General features: G+C 34.6%; 1 protein-coding gene across 5 annotated transcripts in view; it reads left to right on the forward strand.

The window, feature by feature from the left end:
- PDS5A (PDS5 cohesin associated factor A) overlaps positions 1-19,856 on the forward strand; it is a gene marked incomplete at its 3' end in the record, with an annotated part of 128,525 nt that extends 108,669 nt beyond the window's left edge. Inside the window, exons 27-34 of one of the 5 annotated variants that reach the window (XM_082653805.1) lie at positions 315-447; positions 1,010-1,129; positions 3,620-3,682; positions 4,419-4,564; positions 5,791-5,902; positions 10,013-10,365; positions 15,941-16,091; positions 17,187-19,856. In XM_082653805.1, the coding sequence (XP_082509931.1) occupies positions 315-447; positions 1,010-1,129; positions 3,620-3,682; positions 4,419-4,564; positions 5,791-5,902; positions 10,013-10,365; positions 15,941-16,091; positions 17,187-17,222 (1,114 nt within the window). Of the gene's footprint in view, positions 1-314; positions 448-1,009; positions 1,130-3,619; positions 3,683-4,418; positions 4,565-5,790; positions 5,903-10,012; positions 10,370-15,940; positions 16,092-17,186 lie in introns of those variants that run through there. The other 4 variants (XM_082653801.1, XM_082653802.1, XM_082653803.1 and 1 more) reach the window with 4 other exon arrangements.
- Positions 19,857-20,145: the final 289 nt, after the last annotated feature.

The following is a 20,145-nucleotide window of genomic DNA, read 5'->3' on the forward strand; positions in this document are numbered from 1 at the left end:
TTCGCTTATCATTGCTGGATATTAATACACGTTATATCATCTAAATGTTTATTAAATACCTATAGAATGAATCTTTGCCTCATGAAACTGTCAGACTTTCTCATATTAAGCTATATGTTCATATTTGTTATTTGTGATATGATTCTATTTGAATTGAATATTATTAACAGGATATTTCTATTAATCATTAGAGTTTTCTCTGTATTATACTCTTTTATATTCAGACAACAGAACTTCCCAGTAAGCTATTAAATCCCTTAAGCAAAAGCACCTACAATCAGTCTCTTTACTAAATGAATATGTTTGTCATTTAGGTGCCTGTGGTTCATGCTTGAAGTTTTAATGACAAAGAATGAAAATAACAGCCATGCCTTTATGAAAAAGATGGCAGAGAACATCAAGCTAACAAAAGATGCCCAGTCTCCAGATGAATCCAAGACAAATGAAGTAAGATATATATTAGGCCAGTGGGTATTAAGATATTACAGGAAAAAATATTATGACCCTTGTCCCACTTGTTTTTCCTAACTATTACATAATAAAATAGATTACAGAACATTTATTAAAAATACATACTTAGTTTTTACTTTATTTCATTAAATTGAATTCTATTATTTGAAGAACATTTATTACTTTGAAAAAGATATTAAAACTTCTACAGAGCACAGGAATAAGAACTAGTAAAATTTACAACTATGCTGTCTTAAGAACTTTTAGTAAGAGTTACAGACAAGTAGATATTCTTTTTGTATGTTTCCTTTAGTTTGGTTTATTGTTTTTAACACATACTTGGCATTCATGTTAAATTAAGATGAAGGGGTCTTTTTTGTTATTGTTTACTAGGAGGCTACATAAGAAGAAATGCCAAATACAAATGCAGAATGTTCAAGGAATAAATAATAACCCCATATTATTGTTTTGATTCGATTTTATATATTGGTTAGAATTGGTACTTGTGGTTATTTTTCACTACTGAAAGGTATATGTGATTTTTTTTTTTCCTCCCTAGAAACTTTATACAGTGTGTGATGTGGCCCTGTGTGTTATAAATAGTAAAAGTGCTTTATGCAATGCAGATTCACCAAAGGATCCAGTCCTTCCGATGAAATTTTTTACACAACCTGAAAAGGTAATTTCTTCCCTTCATTTTTCTACCATACTAAACCTATTTAAATTTGTTACCATCGACCCTAGTGGCAAGTATTGGATTGTCTTGACTACAGAGTAAAAAAAAAAAAAAATACCTCTGTGAGTTTATCAAGAAATGGGAGATTGTCTTCCAAAGCCTGAAAAATATCATTCTCACCTTACAGAGTAGAGAATACAAATCAAGCTTGGTGGTGGTGTTCCTATGTGAGCTATTCCTTCTGGATATTTCTAATATGTAAGAGGAATTTTCAAATTTCTTAAATTGTTTTCATCTCATTAAAACACTGTTAGTATTTTTTCAGACAAGAAGTAAACAAAATATTTGGTAGAGTATAAATATATATACATCTATATATGAAATAAAATGTTAGAATGAATGGAATTGGTCTTGGCAGTTGACAGACCTGGATTCGAATCAACCATTTCTAATTTGAGGGACCTTACACATGTTAACTCTTCTAAGCCTCAATGTCTTCATCTCTAAAATGCAGATGATGATAATACCTGTGAACAATTACTAATATACCTAGGTTTCTAAGAGTTTGTCACAAAGTAAGCATTTAATAAATGGTATTAATAATAAATAGTACATTTATTCTGCTGTCAGCAAATGAAGTTTTCCATGTAAGTAAATTTTTCAGCTAACTAAAGCTCTTTAAGTTTTTCCAGCTAATTTGGATTAAGAAACTTTTTCAAAAAGAATGCCTTTTATTTATTACCCACTTTAAGGTGGTATTTTAAAGTTTAACTTTCCTGTGCTTTGTTTAAAAAAATATCCTTAATATTTTTAATTGGAAAAAATAAGGCATTTAAAATTTTCAACAAAAATTTTAATCAGACTTTGATTTAGTACTCAGAATTTACTCTGCCTGGTTTTGATAGGAATAATAAGGATTGCAAAGTTACTTCTGTTCTAATTGAATTTACTGGTCTTTATAAACACTCCTGAGTGAGCTCCTGAATTTAAATTTACTTTATTGTTGACCCAGGGCTATCGTGACTGGAATAGTACCCAAATAGAATCTTCATACATCATCAAGAATTTAAATTGCTGTTTGTCACTACACCTGATTCTAATTGTTTTTTGTTTTGATATTGAAACTTAGAATGTCTTTAGCCTTCTTAATAATAATTTTGTTTTTTTTCTGTTTTAAATGATCAGCTTTCCTCATTGCCTTTTCTAATATGTTGCTTTTAATATGGTATAAATTCAGACAGGAGAAAACTAGGCATATTAAGATAGCTTAGTGAAGCTATAGTATATCTTCATGTAACAATATTTTTAGCTACATAAAAGCCTTTGTGGGGAAGAAAAGAAAGATACAGCCTTGCCTAGAATACATGCCAAAAGTGTTATTTCTTTTTATAGGCACATTTAAGCCTTCTGTTCTTTTCTGTGACACTAGTGTGAAGGTAAACTTAATAAAAGAAAAATAATTTTTTAAGTGCGATTACTTACAAATTAATGAACTTCCAGACAGCAGTAAGTCATTTTGCTTCCGTGAGACCATTGTGGTTTACTCGTGTGCTATTCCCAGGATAATTAACAGATAGAGGCACCATAGGATCAAACTGAACTCTTATACAGATGTAACTTTCAGAAGTATCATCAGTGTCCACATTTGGTTTAATTCATTTATTAACTAGTTAATATCACTGCAGCCAAAGAACATTACAATTGACTTAATTAGATTTTGATTGTGTATTTACCTTTATGATTTGGACAGTCTACTTATGGTTCTAGGAAACAAAACATTTTTAATTAAAGTAACAGATTTTTTTTCAGTAAGGATAATTTTCTTGAGATTCTGTGTGGGGTTCTTTTAGTGAATATTAAGTGCCTGATATATGCATAGTACCATTTTGGATGCTTTGGGAGCCCCAAAGAAGTAAATTTTAGGGACTTCCCTGGCAGTCCAGAGCTTAAGACTCTGTGCTTCCACTGCAGGAGGCGTGGCTTCAGTCCCTGGTCGGGGAACTAAGATCGCGTGTGCCACGTGGTGTGGCCAAATAAATTTTTTTAAAAAGTAAATTTTATAATAGAGTGGAGAACATAGTTCATTGAATAAACTGGAGACTGTTTGCCCTGAACCATATGAAAGAATAGAAATGTGTTTTATTTAAAATGTGATTTAAGGGAATTCCCTGGCATTCCAGTGGTTAGGACTCCGTGCTTTCACCGACTATGGCCTGGATTCAATTCCTGGTCAGGGAACTAGGCTCCTGCAAGCCACGTGGCACTGCCAAAAAAAAATGTGATTTAAGTAATTTATATCTGACATTTGACTGAGTCTTGTGTGTCACTGAGTTAATTTTAAAACTAGACTTATGGTATGGTTCATGAAATATGCTTTGATGGTTTGATATGTTTCTTAGCGCAAATGAAACTGTTATGGTAAAGCAGAATGCCTTGAAGTCTTGTATGGACAATAAAAATATGTTTACTTTTTTTTGTTTGTTTTTTTGATAGGACTTCTGTAATGACAAGAGTTATATTTCAGAAGAGACAAGAGTACTTCTGTTAACAGGAAAGGTATTATGTACTAGATAATTGGGGGATCTTTATCTCATGTGCATATTACTTCTGCTATTCTTAGAAATAACCTTTAAATGTCCCTCAGATTTTATAGTTCCTGATTCTTAGGGATCATGTTGTGGATTATAGCATCTAAAGCATTTGTTCTCTCAGGCTTTTTTTTTTTGTCATGAACCACTTTAGAATTACAACCATGTGTTCTCACCAGTACTGATAGGCTTCAAGTTATTTAGAATTCACAAAGCAGATTTCCCTGAAAAATGATATAATAAATTTAGATGTGTAAGATAAAGATAATTTTAAAGTACTAATAAGTTAGACAGTTTATATTCTATAAAGGTAATATGACATCTAAAAGAGCAAAGGAAAATTTAGTATTTGATAAACAGTGTCTAAACTATTACTATATATACTCAGTAGTTTACCTGTAAGACATTTTATTGTGTCTTAATTATTATGTATTTCACTGTTTTAGGGACACTTTGTTTTGATTGAGCAACAGGAATAATTAAATATTGCATAGTTATTTTTAAGTAGAGGTAATGCTTTTGATTTGTAATTATGTTTAGATATAGTTTTACAGAATTATCATTTCTAATAAATTTAGGATTTAACTTTCCAAAGCAACAACAATTCCTGGCTGTAAGCGAAACAGTATCCCTTACATGTGTCTAAATTTGTATGTATTCCTTTCAGTAAGGTATAAAATAACATGCGTATATGTAATTTTTAGCCAAAACCTGCTGGAGTACTAGGTGCGGTAAACAAGCCTTTATCAGCAACGGGAAGGAAACCATATGTTAGAAGCACTGGAGCTGAGACTGGAAGCAATATTAATGTAAATTCAGAGCTGAACCCTTCCACCGGAAATCGATCAAGGCAATTTTTTTCTCCAATTGTTTTTGTTACTATCACTCACTACTTGGTTCATCTTTCAGTTTCTTTTCTTAAAGCACTGTATCACAAAAATGGACTTTAGGAAACATCTTAGTAAAAAACAGTAGTGCTAAATTTTAGTATAATTAATGATGGAAATTGAGAGTGTCGTACACATTTTGAAACTGTTTAGCATTCTAAATGTGTAGAAAAGTTAAATGGAAAAACGTAAGAATTAGTAATATACTAAAACTAATTTACATGGGAGTGTGTGTCTGTGTTTAAATTTAACACTTAGGAGAACTGAAAATGTAACTCTTTAAATAAATTTAATTTATATGCTTTTTAACTCAAAATTAGTATAGCATGAGTAGAGATAACATTGTTAATAACATTTTCCACTTATTAAAGATTCCATGTTTGGGACTTCCCTGGTGGTCCGGTGGCTAAGACTGTGCTCCCAATGCTGGGGGCCCAGGTTCGATCCCTTGTCAGGGAACTAGATCCCACATGCTGCAACTAAGAGTTTGCATGCCAGCAACTAAGACCTGACACAACCAAATAAATATTTATTTAAAAGATTCCATGTTTAACATGTCAAGTGTTTACTGTCTTAGCTACTGCATAAAAATTTCCATCTGACCCTACTCTTACCAACACTAAATATTGAGGCTTTTAAAGATTTTATTCTAATTCATGAAATTTTAAGCATAAATTCAGTGGTGGTGTTTTAAACACATTTTTAGCAGTAGAATCCCAAAATATTAAAAAATTAACGTGGAACATCTGTGGTTTACATAGATGGTGGGGGTCAGACACCTCCCCTGTGGCCTCTTCTTGCAGCCCCTTCCCTTGCAGAGCATTAAGAACACAGACTGGAGAAAACTATACGCTCATCTGTTGTATTTTTGCTTTGTTTTAGGGTTTTCCACCCCCCAACAGATAGGCTTATAGAATAGTTGTGTTGTTTGTTCCTTGTCAACTACGCTTTCTATCTGGTGGTTTTAGGCAGTCATTTCTGTCTTACATTAGTAAGGTAAGATGGAAATCCAAAACTTGATATAGTAGAGCAGTAGTCTGTAACCACAGAAGATCTGAGTCTTGTTAACGTTACTTCACTTGGCCAGGCTTCTAAATCAGCCTAAGCCTCTTTCCTTATTGGTATAGTGAGAGAGTACACTTCCTATTCATATGGTGAAATAAAGAAGCTTTGGTTTATTTCTCTTCAGCAGGGAACAGAGTTCAGAGGCAGCAGAAACTGGAGTTAGTGAAAATGAAGAGAACCCTGTGAGAATTATTTCTGTGACACCTGTAAAGAATATTGACCCAGTAAAGAATAAGGTAAATTTTAAAATTTAACAAGTGGGTTTTTCCCATGGAGATTCTTATTACAATTTTATGATGGGGTAAGAAACCCACAGTCTACACATTAATATATACTACATACTATACCTGTGTGTATACCACCCCCTGCTATACTTACTGGGCTTCCACTCTACAGAAGTGATTCTTTGTCCACTGTCTTCATTTACCAGAGTTTGTGTGGTCACCTTCTCCCAATACCTTGAAAGAATAGGAACTGAAGTGTTTTGAGACCTTGTTTTCAAAACTTCATTGACTCCCACCAGGGATCAACACTGTTTCTGTTGTCGTTTTAAGTTAAACTTAATGAGCTGACCTTTTAAAATATGTTTTTTATTTAACAGCTGCATTCTTTGATGGTGCATCTTTTAATACTTTTAATACTTTTAATAATAATATTCTTAATTTTTTGGCAGGACAGAAAGGAGTATAACATTGGTAGGAGGATAACTTGCCTCAGTAAGAATGACCTAATACTATTATTTCTTTTTCTATAGAATCATGTTCTTGACATACTTTTTTTTTTACCCCCCATATATTTATGGTATTATCAAATGTTTTAGGAGTTATCCTCAGGTACATAAAATATGGGACTATACAGTTATTCCACAGTAGCTGAACTTTTCCTATCCAAAATTATCATCTGAATTCAAACTAAATAGGTAAGGATACATTTTTTAGGTCAGTCTCTGACTATCCATACTCTTGCTGTTTGCTATCTGAACTTCATTATGTCAGTAAACTCAGGTAACAGGGAACCTCTCACTTTCAAAACTCTTAGAATTCAGAAACCAGTAGATTTAGATATTGTGGGATCCTTCTATAGAATTAAACATTGAACATAATCATGCTTAGATGCAGATATGCATATTGCCACAGATACATAAACATGCTTATAATATGTATTAAGAGGTGGTACAGGGATGCAAATATTTATCTAGTACAAACATCTATCTATAACCTTTTCAACCTCTGCTGTAGAATTGTATAGAAGATAAATTGGACATTTAAATTCTAATTTCTGAGGGGCCAAAATATTACTTTGATTGATCTGTAATATTATATTGTTCCAAACACTGTTTTAACTTTTTCATACTTCCAAAGAATGTTTAACAGATTCACTGTTGCCTGAAGAGACTGGGGTTGTATTTTGACAAAAGCCTGATAGCTTCCCAGTCAGATCTCCCAGAAGTTGATACGGTCATTTCTTTCCAGGGTCTGGTTGTCAGTCTTGCAGGCTCAAAACACTACCTTGTTGTACTGAAAGAAGATAAAGATCTAAGAGAGTGTTTCTTGGTAACCAATTTCTCAAAGAGATTGATGCATAAACCAATTTATTAGTTATGTATATAAAAATTATCCAGCAAATTGTATATCCATGTTTACAAATCAGAACATTTTCTCCTATTATTTACTCTGTGAGCAAAATCAAATGGTAATATGAAGAATGAATAAGGGAGGTGGTTAAAAGAAGAAATAACACATTAACATTCTGTGGAGCAGGCAGGCAATACCACCAGTGTTGCCCTTTAGAGTCTTCTATTTCTTCATGCCTACAGCTGACAACTGATTTCCTCTTCATTTGGCTTTTGCATGAGTTCTTTATACATATGCACATAAATGTAATGTTCATAAATATGTAAATATGATCATGTGCATGACATTTAATAGTCTTTTTTTCCCCTTTTAAACAGCCTTATCTGTGTGTTCCATTTTTTCTCTACAGCGTTATCATTTTCATGTTTGTATACACATAAATACTTCCTTTCCCTGTACTTTGTCACTACAATGTTGCATTAAATTTACTGGTGATTTTATTTCTAGGGGCTAATAAGTTCTAGTAGTGGGAATGCCAGGTCAAGGAGTAAATATACTAGAGATTTTAGATATTTTCATATTGTTTTCTTTGAAAATTAGAACACTTGACATTTCTACCAGCAGGGTACTTTTTCTCTGTATACCCACTAACAACAGGTTTATAGTTCTTTTGAATTTTTTTCAGTTTAAAGTATCAAAACTAATGCCCCACTATTGTTTTAATTTATATTTCTCTGATGATCAGTATTTTTGTTGACCGTTTGGATGTACTCTTGTGTGAACTGCCTGTTCATATTTGCCCGTTTTTAAATTATCTTTTTCTTGTTTAACTCAACTTTTTTTTTTTTTGGCCATGCCACGCGCCTTGCAGGAAATTCGCCAACCAGGGATTGAACCCAGGCCATGGTAGTGAAAGCCTGGAATCCTAACCACTAGGCCACCAGGGAACTCCCTAACTCAACGTCTGATACTGTAGTAGTTCTACCTTCTTGTTAACATTCTTGCTCCCTTCCAATCTCATCACCAAATATAGCAGCCAGTGTGATCTTTTTAAAATATAATCTGGATTATGTTTGTCCTCTGTTTAAAGTCCATCAGTGACTTTTATCAGCACTTAGAATAAAATCAGATTTCAGATTTCTTACATGTCCCATAAGGCATTCATGATCTGGCCCATGCCTGCTTCTCCTACCTTATACCAGTCTCACATCACTTCAAGTTCCTTCAATCTTCCAAGCTCTTTCCTTCTTCAGGTACTTCATGCTGCCTCTTCCATCTGTCTAAAATACTTCACTTTTCATGTGATAAGTCCTGCTTTGATATTATTTAATTAATATTCCCCAGAAGAACCAATGAGAAATTGATGCTTCCTGTTGTTTTTTTTTTTCTGAATGCCCTTTTCTTTAATCTCTTAGCATTTAGGGTAATCTGTACTTAAATGTTTGTTTACTCTTTAAAAAATTAGTCACCTACTATGCTAATCTGTTTGAGGACAGGAAAAATAAGAGTTTTGTTCCCCAATCTATGCCCAGCAGCCACTGCACCTAACAGGCATTCAGTTGAATGGTTTCTACTTCAAGTTTAACCACACTTAGTTTTTATTGACCCTTCTTATTTTGCCCAGGAATCTCCATCTTTCTCCAGGGTGCCTTCGCATATCTTTTCTCTGATCCATTTTGTATTGTTTTACAGTTTAACTCCTGTGGCCCACCTTACTCTTGTTCCCTTTTGATGATTTTTGTAACACGACTCTCCACATCCCAAGAGGGTGAAAGAAGTAGCAGTCATTAGCTCATCATCCTGGAAGGATGGATTTAAGTCTAGCTGCCCATGTTAAAGGCTCTGATACTGTCTCTTAAGATAGGGTTTACTTTAATGTTAATCCTCAACGTGAAACACTGATTTGTGGATTTTCTAACTTAAGATACTACTTTCACGAGTTTTCATTTAAGTAAATTTTCTTGAAACATGAAAGATTTATGTGTTTCCCTGGTCATTGAAAACATTTTTTGGGGAAATGAAAATTAATTAATTAATTGAAAAGATAAAGTCACTTTTTCGGTGAGGATATGTTCGTTTCCCTTGCATCAGTTAAAATTATTACAATTGACTCCTAAATATCATACATATAAAGGTCACTTTCATTCTGAAAATTATTATTCCTCCTAATGTCCATTATGTCTCATATTAAAATGGAATTTTATTACTTTGAACATTTTAGATGACAATATGTGATATATATGCCAAACAGAGGAAAAAAGAGAATGCTCAGAAAAAAGTAGAAGGTTAATGATTGATAAAGAAGAGACAAAAGTTAGAATGAATGAGTGGAGTGAGATATTAAAGAACTTTGTGTCACAGAACTACAAAGATTATTATAGTCAGATGCATCATAGAGAAAGAAAATAACATTGAATTATGAAAACATTCCCCCCTCTTTTGAAAAGTCATACATTAAGAGCATACCACAATAAAAAGGACCTTGTCATTTAAAATGGCTGTGAAAGCAAAACTGAGTAGGTTTTCTCTTATATAACTGCCTATGCACTTTAGTAAGCATTTATTGAGTATATTATATATGTCAAGCACTATGGTAGGCACCTCATTCAGTCCTTATCCTTGAGGAGTTTACATTCTTCATGGGATGTAAGCAGTTAATCAGAAGCCCTGGAATTCCAACTCTTTTAAAATACTTGCAGAATGCTTCTTTGTAGTATAGATCAGTGATATTTAAGGAATTTATGTTCATATAATTGTTTTCTGCTCTTTTAGGAGATTAATTCTGATCAGGCTGCCCAGGGCAACATCAGCAGTGACCGAGGAAAGAAAAGAACAGTAACAGCAGCTGGTGCAGAGAATATCCAACAAAAAACAGATGAGAAAGTAGATGAATCAGGACCACCTGCCCCTTCAAAACCCAGGAGAGGACGTCGACCCAAGTCTGAATCTCAGGGCAATGCAACCAGAAATGATGATATAAATAAACCTCTTAGCAAGGGAAGAAAGAGAGCCGCAGTCAATCAGGAAAGCCCTGGAGGTTTGGAAGCAGGTAATGCCAAAGCACCCAAACTGCAAGACATAGCCAAAAAGGCAGCACCAGCAGAGAGACAAATTGACTTACAAAGGTAACGTACACCGTTCTTTCTGAACTTTGAATTTAGACATCTGGTTTTAATCTTAGTTGCCAGTCACCCCCAAACACCTAGGCATTTGGGAGTGAAAACTGCCCCTGGTTTTCCTGAGTAAGTTATGGTGGCATTTGCTTTTATCTCATAACTTTCAGGACAACAATTTGAAGAAAGATCTCCTTTTTTCTTTGGTTAATTTTTAATTAGGATATGGTTTTTGATGTTTCTATTTATTAGCAAGGATAACATTGTCTTGGTGTCCCTCACATAGTTGCATGGGGTTTTCTAAATATAAACGGCTACCTTTTTGATACAGAGATCCCAGAGTGGAATAGATGTCATGGCATGCTCTTTATTTCCACTTGTTACAGTAAATTTTAATATAAGTCAGCAACTTACCTCTCCCCCACCCTCCCTCACAGCTACTCATCTTTGATCATGTTGTGTTGGGATTTCAGATTTTCCACACTGTAACAATGGTGCCCCAATGAGATCTAGAAGTTGGCTCCTTACTTGGTCTACAATTAGAACTTAGCTCTACACTGCTTCTTTTTCCTTATATACCTATACCTAATTCATCTCCCCCCTGAATTAGATTGTAAGATTCTGAGTTCCTTCTAGGAAAGAACCAGCTCTGATCATGTCAGGACACCCTCACCATCCTGCTTCAATATTTTTATAAAGTACAGTGTTGCTAAGGCATACGTGTTTGTAAGTACATTTTTTAAAATTACCATTTTTGAAATTTGGAAGTTTGAGGCTACTAAATTTTCTTACATTTTAAGTGTCTCTGAGTACCTTTTTCAACATCTCATGGCAGCTGATCCAGGCCCAAACCTGACTAAGTAATGGGTGTTTCTTCTACTTAGTCACTTCTACTTTTATGGACTAAAAGTGTAGTAAGGAAAGCCAGTATTGGGGGCAAATTTATTATTTTTCTCCTCAAACCTGGACCTTTGACCTGGAACAACATACTTAACCTCGGCCTCCTTTTCTTCATCATTAAGGCAGTATAATAATACCTTCCTCAAAGGACTGTTCCAAGAATTAAATGGTCATTAAATATAAAGCACTTAACAAAATGCCTTGTACAGACTAAATGCTCAGTAATTATTTTAACCATTGTTTTGAATTCTAGTTGCTTTACCTCTTACTATATTTTTAGTTATACAAAAGCTGAACAAATTTCGTTGGAGATTGCCAGACTTCTCTTAAGGGTTTCTAGAATTCTAGCCATTCCTCACCCACATAAAATAGTACTGATCATCACACCCAGGCCACCTGAGCCACCTGACCTTACCTCTCATGTGCTGTCCTTTTGACATCTAACCAAAATATGCAGGCACTCACTTGGACCCTGAAAACGTTTTCAGTAGCAACCAACCTTGTCTCTGAAATTGAGCATTGTAAAACCCATTGCTCTGCTTTTAGTTACACCATTTGCCCCCAAAGCATTAAACAAACCAACAAAAATGGCTTACATGCCAGAGACTGGTGTTGATTAAAAATGGCCTTGGGCCTTTTTAAAACTCTTAAAACATCTTTTTCAAGAGTGAAAAGACACCTTAGAAGTCTTAAGTATGCCATTTAGTAGATCAGTTGGGCAATGTGTTATCCAAAATATAGAATTCTTTGATGGTTTTATATTCTCAGTGAAGTTAGATGGTTAAATTTGGTGTTCATGATAACACTGTACTTCAGTAAAACAGATCAAAGACTTTGCGCACATATTTTAGAAACTTCTGGTTGAATTATTGACTACTAATTCGTGGCTAACAAAACATAGAAGGACATTCTGAAACTTTCTCCCAAGCTTCCTTTTGTCTTTTCCATTCTTTCCTGAATCTAATATACAACTCTGCCCTTAAATTCTAGCATTATGACTTCGGCTTGGAAACCTAACTTACTCCCGAAACTCTGTATTACTCATGATAGCCTCTTGCATAGGACTGAATGTATTATAGGCACATGAGTATTGTTCCTTATACTTCTCATTTGTTCTTCTAACAAATACAGACAGATTAAACTGCCAGCATTGCGCTGGATGTTGGCAGTACAAAAGTATCCAAAATGGATAGGTTCTCGCCCTCAAAGAATATATTTCTCCAGCTTGTCAATTCCAGAATAGAGCAGAAAACTTTCACTTTAAGTCTACTGATTGATAAAAGTATAAGAATTATTTTATTATTACTATGTAAAACAATGAAATTCTGACTTATGCCACAATATGGATGGGCCTTAAAGACATTATGCTAAGTGAAATAAGCCAGACCCCAAAGGGCAAATACTGTATGACTCCACTTCTGTGAGATACGAGAGTAGTCAAATTCATACAGACAGAATGAGGTAGTTGCCAGGGAGAGCGGGAGGAGAGAATAGGCATTACTATTTAATGGGTACAGAGTTTCAGTTGGAAGATGAAAATATTCTAGAGATGAATGGCAGTGATTTATGTTACATATATTTTATTTCACTTAAAAAATTGCTACATAAGATGAATAATAGCTAACACTAATATAATGCTTATTATGAGCCAGGCTCAATTCTAAGCTCTTTGTTAACCTATTAAATGCTTAAAACATCTCTACATGGGTAAGTACTATCATTATCCCCAGTTTATAAAGAGGAGAGAACCAGGAATAGAGAGTCCATGTAGCTTTTGGTCCCTTTGCTTATATACATAGTGGAGGCAGCATTAAAACCAGGCAGCATCACTCTGGAGTCCACACTATATTGTACTTTAAGGTAAAATTAAGTCTTAATTCTACAGGAACTATACCTGCACACAAAACTAGTTTAACAGAGGATGCTTTGAAAATATATTTACTTCCATATTTTAAATAGCTAATGTAGTTAATATATGTGGTAGTTTCCATGAAATGGAAAATCTTTGCATATAGTTTATTATTTATAATTACTACATAAGAAGCTGGTTTATTTAAAATAATCGTAGGTTAAACCACACAACTCTAGTCATCTTTTGAACCTATTTCAGAGTTCATGCAAACAAAAGCTAAAGTATTCTAGCTTCAGAGAGGGAAAAAACAAAGAGAGATCAGATGTTCTTGAATTCAAGTGGCAAACTTAAGCGAAGCCCCTAATGCTATAAGAACATTGAAAGACCGTAGTGAATATTAGGTAGAATAATGTATGGGGTATTTGCAATGGTGCTTGGCATATATATTGGTAGAAATAATAGTGATAATAAGGAAAGGTTGTTGAATGTATATTTGCCTTGCCAACCATCATTATGAAGCAAGTACAACCCTATGTTAGAGATAAGGGGGTTAGACCTAAAAAAATTACTTTCTCAGGCCACCTGGCCAGTGCTACACAGAACAGGGTTTTGAATCCAGGCTGTGTCCCTTATTAATCGCCTTACTGTACTGCTAACAGTGGCAGCTGCGGTTATGTTTCTCCTTTAAACTATGAACGTTCACAACTCTATTATTTTCTTTTTCTCTTAATGTGTAAAAGGAAATGTTTTAAGGTATAGTAACCACCAAGCGATGGAATAGACAGGCACACTAAAACAAAACTTCCTTGTTTGTGACTCAGCTGTTCTAACTGTCCTTCAGCTTGAGGAGAAAACGTTGAATGGTCAAAATCCTAAAGGTGCCAGCTTTATTTTTATTTCATGGGAAACTATAGCTTTCACCTTCATACAAGATTCTAAACATACTTTTGATTAACCAAAGGTATTACCTATGATTGATTTGACATCTCACCTGTATTTTCCTGAGACCTGGTGAGGATCAGATACAGGTTAAAGCCACATGATTGAACAATTCTGAATACAGAGCTAATATAACACCTTGAATCATCCTGTTAAGGTTATCATTACACTTTGAACCATCTCATTAGTAAAAGAAGAAATAGGGTTGCCAAAGCTGAGAGCCAAGCACCACATTTCTGAGCTAAGGATGAACCCAGAATGGTAGGAACAGCTCACTTACTGCCCTGGCAACTTGAAGCATAGCCTAGAGTCCTTGCATTGTGGAACCAGATCTGGATCTGGATCACTGCACTGAAGTAGTTTACCCCCGGATTTTAAGCTTGAATGCAAGCCTTTGAGAAATAAGGCCCAGCACCCTTGTGCTTCTCTGTGGCCCTGCTTTCTAACACTATTTCATCTGTCTTTTCCTTTACCTTGCATTATTCTTCACACATTTTACTTGCTTGCTTTCTCACTTCCCTGATGGTCAGTTCCTGCGCTGGTCACAACTGTCCCTACATTAACATCTGAAAAGAGCCTTTCCTGACATTACGCTCCCTTCTTTACTCCATGTGCTCCTTTGTAGATCTGTCTGAATACAAGATGATCTCGAGGCGGTCAGTCTACACTGTATACTAGGACCACCTCCAGAAAACGCCCATTTTTATTACTTGGTATTTATACTCATCATATTGTATGATTTCAACTTTATTATTAAATAATTAACGAAAACCATTTTTGAGGCCCTAGTATATTCCAACCACAGTCTAGATGCTTTATGTTTGTAACCTCACTAATCCTTCAGCCCTGTAAAAGTAGGACCCTTAATAAATGGTAGCCTCTACAGTCATTTAAATACCATAGCAATCACTTATGTGTAACCCCTCTAGAATTCCTCTTACTAGGTCCTCTCACTGACATTAGGTAAATAATAATTTTTAGTATGACTCCTACTTATATACTTTATTAATTCAAGGATAGATATGTTATTCCACCAAAATACAAAAACTGTACAGAAATTTCCTGGCATAGAATTTACTTAATCTGGGAGTTCATACATTTTAACTTGTAAACTTACCTGTAGGATTTTTAGATCCCTCTGGATTTTTGCAGTAAATCTATTCCATCAGAGGGGTGTGTGTGTGTGCGCGCGCGCGTGCCAATAAATGTTCCTGTTTATATTTTGGGCTGCATTTGGAATTGTTACTTCTTTTCAGAAAATTCCTTGAATTTACCCTGTAAATTTATGAAAATCAGCCATTTGTATACTATAGTCAGGAAATAGTATCTGAACAACTGGACACTTAATGTTGGCTTCCTGAGTTTGGGAATGGAGGATTCATCATCATTTCAGTTATTTGTTTTTCTTTTGTTTTTGAATTATTATTCAAATGGCAAACAATTCCAAATATTTTGCATTGAAAATGTGTTTTTATAGGTCTGCTGATTCTTGAGTATGTTTTATCTTTGAGGCCAAATTCTTCCATGAAAAAGAAAATATCAATTAACACCAGTGGAGACACAGTCCTTAAACTTGGGACTTAAGGGGAAACTGTGAATTTAAGGAAGTTACCTTAACAGACTATAGTTTTCCCATCTTTGGATTAATATGTTTTGCTTAGTATGCTTAATATTGGAGTGTTCAAGAGTCTTGGAATTTCTACTTTTTTTAAGCAAAGGATTTCCCGATTTCCTGTGCTCATTTGTATATTGAGAGTTTCCTCACATCACATCGGTTTGTATCTTAAAGTATCCCCTAAGTGTGTTTCCTCATGTATTAACAACCGTGTATTAGTTTAATATGAATATTCTTCAGTAACAAGTGAATTTTTATCAAAATAATATGAAATTTTTCAGAAGCCAAGTGCTCGGAAGTGATGGCGATTCACTTTGGGACATAGAATCAAGTCCAGGAAATTCTTCCAGTGATCTGGATCGTTTAAAAGTCTGTGAGAGCAGCCAGGAAGATACTGAGGACTCAGAGCTAGTAAAGGGAAGCTTCCTGAAGGTGCAGCAGGCAGCTTGTAGAGGATTCTTTGATATCATATTATTAAATTTTATCTATTATAACAAATTAATTTAATACTATGTAAGAATCTTAATCACTTATTAGCTTTCTTTGGTTAGCATTGTTATCTTTATTAGAAGGTATATGTTATGTTGGGTTTTGGGAATATAAGTAAACAGCCCCCTTATCTTTCTCTCCCAAGTTTGGAATTGTTAAAAAGGAGATACCATCTTAATACTGATGTGGCTGATTAAAAATGTGGAATGACAGGGAGTTCCCTGGTGGCCTAATGGTTAGTATTCTGGGCTTTCACTGCCCTGGCTCGGGTTCGATCCCTGGTGGGGAACTGAGATCCCACAAGCCACACTCCCCTCCACCCACCACCCAAATCTGAAATGACATAGGCCAGGTAACTACTAATGCCTTGCCCCTAAATTGAACAACCTCCGGCAGACCAGAACACACCTTTTGGAGGCAAAGGAGAAGAAATCTAGACAAGACCAAATTCCAGTATGCTCAGTTTTTCCTTCCCCCACCCTCTCACCCATTAGATGGGTTCTTCCTCCTCCCAGAGAGGAGTAGGTGAGGGGAGAAGAGAAAGAGACCCTATCCCACTACTTCATGCTTCCAGAGGTCATAATTTTCCCTCCCTATTAGGGAAATAGGATCAGTGGGGCATTTCTCTTAACAGAATTAAGCTAAATTTTCCTCCTTTTTTTAGTACACTAAAGAACAGAACTTATTTTGCTGCTTTTATTTGCCAGTTGTCTAGTAATTTTTCTACTACATAATTTTGAAAGTATTCATTAAAAATCACAATTACTTCAAATAGCTTTTAGTGTTTTATTGTAGTAATAAAACAGATTGGACACTGGGTAGCAATGCTTAATGGTTGAAAATAAAAACTTCTTCATTGGTATTGTGTTTTTATGTAATTTAGGGAAAGATTACTAAATCAACTAAAGTGTCACATGAACAATGAAAAAATATTTTCAGATTTTAGATAATAACTATAGAAATTAAATAATCTGTGTATGGTTTGTTTTCCTGTTTATATCTTTTCTAACATTGCTTTCTTCTACTCCTATCCCCAAGGTAAAAAGAAAATTCATTTGCAAAGGGAGAAAATGAAGGCCAAACAGAAGCAGGCTCTAGCTTCTGCAAAAACTTGGATTCAGAATGACCCTGAACAGAAAATGAAGTTAACTTCAAAACACACTTTCTGCCTTGAAAACTGAAAAAAGCTATTACTTCCTTTTTTCACTTGACCACAAGTCCTTTGATGGAAATGTACAGCAGAAACTCTTGAGAGAGAGGCTAAAAGCAACTCTGTTCTACCCTCCCCCCAGACTTTTCTTATGAAAAGTCAATAATTAAGCAAATTGCTTAACACTTGGTTCCAGTTCCTGCATATCTGGAGCTTAACAGCATAATACACCATTAATTTCCATGCTGCAGTCTTTATTTTAAAGAAATTAATAGGATGTCCTTACACTGACAGTGAGAATTCATCAATTTTAGAGCCAGGAATTTCCCATGTTACACAAGAAAAAAATAGAAGTCTACTGAATTAATTTTTTAGAATAAAAGAGATCAGATTAAATATTTCTTTGTTTTTCCTTTTGGAAACTTTTATGTATAATTCTTTCTGCCTGCCTACTTTTCTGCAAAATGAGATGTACAGATTTCAGTTCCCTGCTATGAAAAGTGATGTGGTGGCAATTTTATAAATGTTGCTTTCTGATTTTTATCAGAGTGAGAAAATAATTAAAATTATTATTGATTTCATATCACTTCATATTTTGATTTCCCCTCCATTTTAGTTTAATATAATTTGCAATAAATGTACATATTGTTTTTTGTTTCATAAAGCATATCACTTTAAAGTGGTTTTTACTCCTGTGATTATGTTGGAATATTTGGAATTTTAAAGGAGTAAAGACTGTCCAGCATTTGGTTTTATAATGTCTGTCACCAGATTTTTATTATTGATGTAAAAAAAAAAGTCAATTTTTTTAAATAGTTGGACTCTGGCAGCTTTGTAAGGAAAGTGGGAGGAGTTTAGGATTGCTATCAGTTTTCAGCATTGTGCTATTGGGAAATAAGTGCTTTGCTTTTTGTCTGCCAGTCCGGGCTCCGTTTTTATGTTTATTTTAGAAAACAACTGTTGCATCAATATATTGTTTCTTGGCATTGTTCAGCATAGGTAATGTGTGCACTTTTTGTGTGCACATTCATATTTAAGTTTTTTGCATAAAATAAATGCTTCTAGATGTCATATGGTAGTCTTTTTTAATCTTTTTATATTATGTTTTCTTGTGAAATTTTTTATGTAAAAGGGCTAAAGTCATAAAGAAACAAAGAACATGATTACAGTCAACTCTCCATTATCTATATAAAATAGTGACTGCCTCAGGTTTTAGATTTTGCAGTAATCAATCATAAAATTAAAATAACGAAGGCATACCATAAGAGCTAATTCAGGAGGAACTTGAGATTGGTCCTTTCTCACGCCCAGAGTTATCACCTGCCCCCATTCTCCACTTTATGCCCTTCCCCCAAGCCCTATCTGAATGTGCTCAGTGTCCTTGCACATACCTATCATGGGTTCGAGGGCATAAACGTTTGTGTGATAACTTGGTCTTGACAGGCTGTAGTCTACGTGAGATGTAAAACAGTGAACGTGAGCTGTGTCAAAAAAAAAAAGATTATGTTAAATGTGAAATTTTCTGGTAGTAAATGTCACTTATGTTCTCATAGGTAATCAAGAGTTGGCTGTATACTGACTGAGTGAAAGATGGGTAATTCTTTTAAAATATGCATATACATACACATTTAAGTATTGGATGATGGCTAGGGAACAGTGGATACCAGTGATAGAAAATATCTTTGAAAGGGCAGAGAGCTCTACTCTTCCTTATTGCCTCTTCATAACTCTTTAGAAGTATAAAATATTGCCTCCGACATGCTGAAAGAGTACCTATGCATAAGCATCAGAGAGGTCCCTCAAGCAGTCAGTGGGCATGTTCTGTTTAGATTTTGAAGCTCTCTTAGAATCAGACAGCTTGATTCTTAAAGGCCACCAATTTGCCACCAATAAAAAGCACACTGGTAGGGCCTTCTGTCTCTCATTATCTCCTTTTAACTAATTACCCAGCATCATATCTGTCTAGATTACCTAGTGTGAAGTCATATTTAACATAATGTAGCAGACCATTCCCATCAGTTATGGCTGCTTAGATTTTTGCAAGAGAGGAGTTAGCTAAAAGGATCTGGTCCACAGACATATGTAAATGGCCCACCCCTGATTTTTTAATATAAGCAAGTATCTGGCACTAAGGGATGGGAGAGTAGGATGATAGACTGAGCTGATGGGGAGGGACTTGAATAAGGGAAACTTGTCATTTTTCCTTTGAAAAAGGAAAAAGTAAAAATCCCTTAGGAATTTGGTATTCACATCTCAGAGAAATACAACACAAAGTGCAGACTTACATTTGAGAATTAATGTTAACCCTTTGTGTCTAGTTTGAAGCTTCTTGTATTTGTCTAAAACTACAAGCCAGAATTTTGTATCTCCTTTGATAAAAAGTGTGTATAATGTAAAGTAGTTTTGCATATTCTTGTGCTGCACATGGGCTGAATTTTTTTAAAAAATTTTTAAAGACTTGAAGAGAACCTTGTAATTTGTGTAAATGACAAGTGTAAAATCCTACCATAAAATGCTAAAAATATGCATTGTTTCAAATAAAACCAAGAAATGCAGCATTATATAGTAGTGTGGAACCCTGAATATTCATGAACCCCCTTGGTATGTCACAAGCTGATAAAATGTCTTTGCATATTTTGTTTAGATTCTGGAGTTTGCACATAAGGGATCAAATGCCACCTTCAAACTTCCTGACTACATACTCTGATCTGGCTTACAGTGACTGAGGGAGAACATAATAATTAATAGATGATAAATTCTTATGGACATTTGGGAAATTTTAGAAATTGTTTAAGAACTTAAAAGTGGCCTTCCATTCATACTAGCTATTGATACATCTATTTATCA

Source organism: Grampus griseus (assembly GCF_964374135.1).
Source record: "Grampus griseus genome assembly, chromosome: 4".
NCBI lineage: Eukaryota > Metazoa > Chordata > Mammalia > Artiodactyla > Delphinidae > Grampus > Grampus griseus.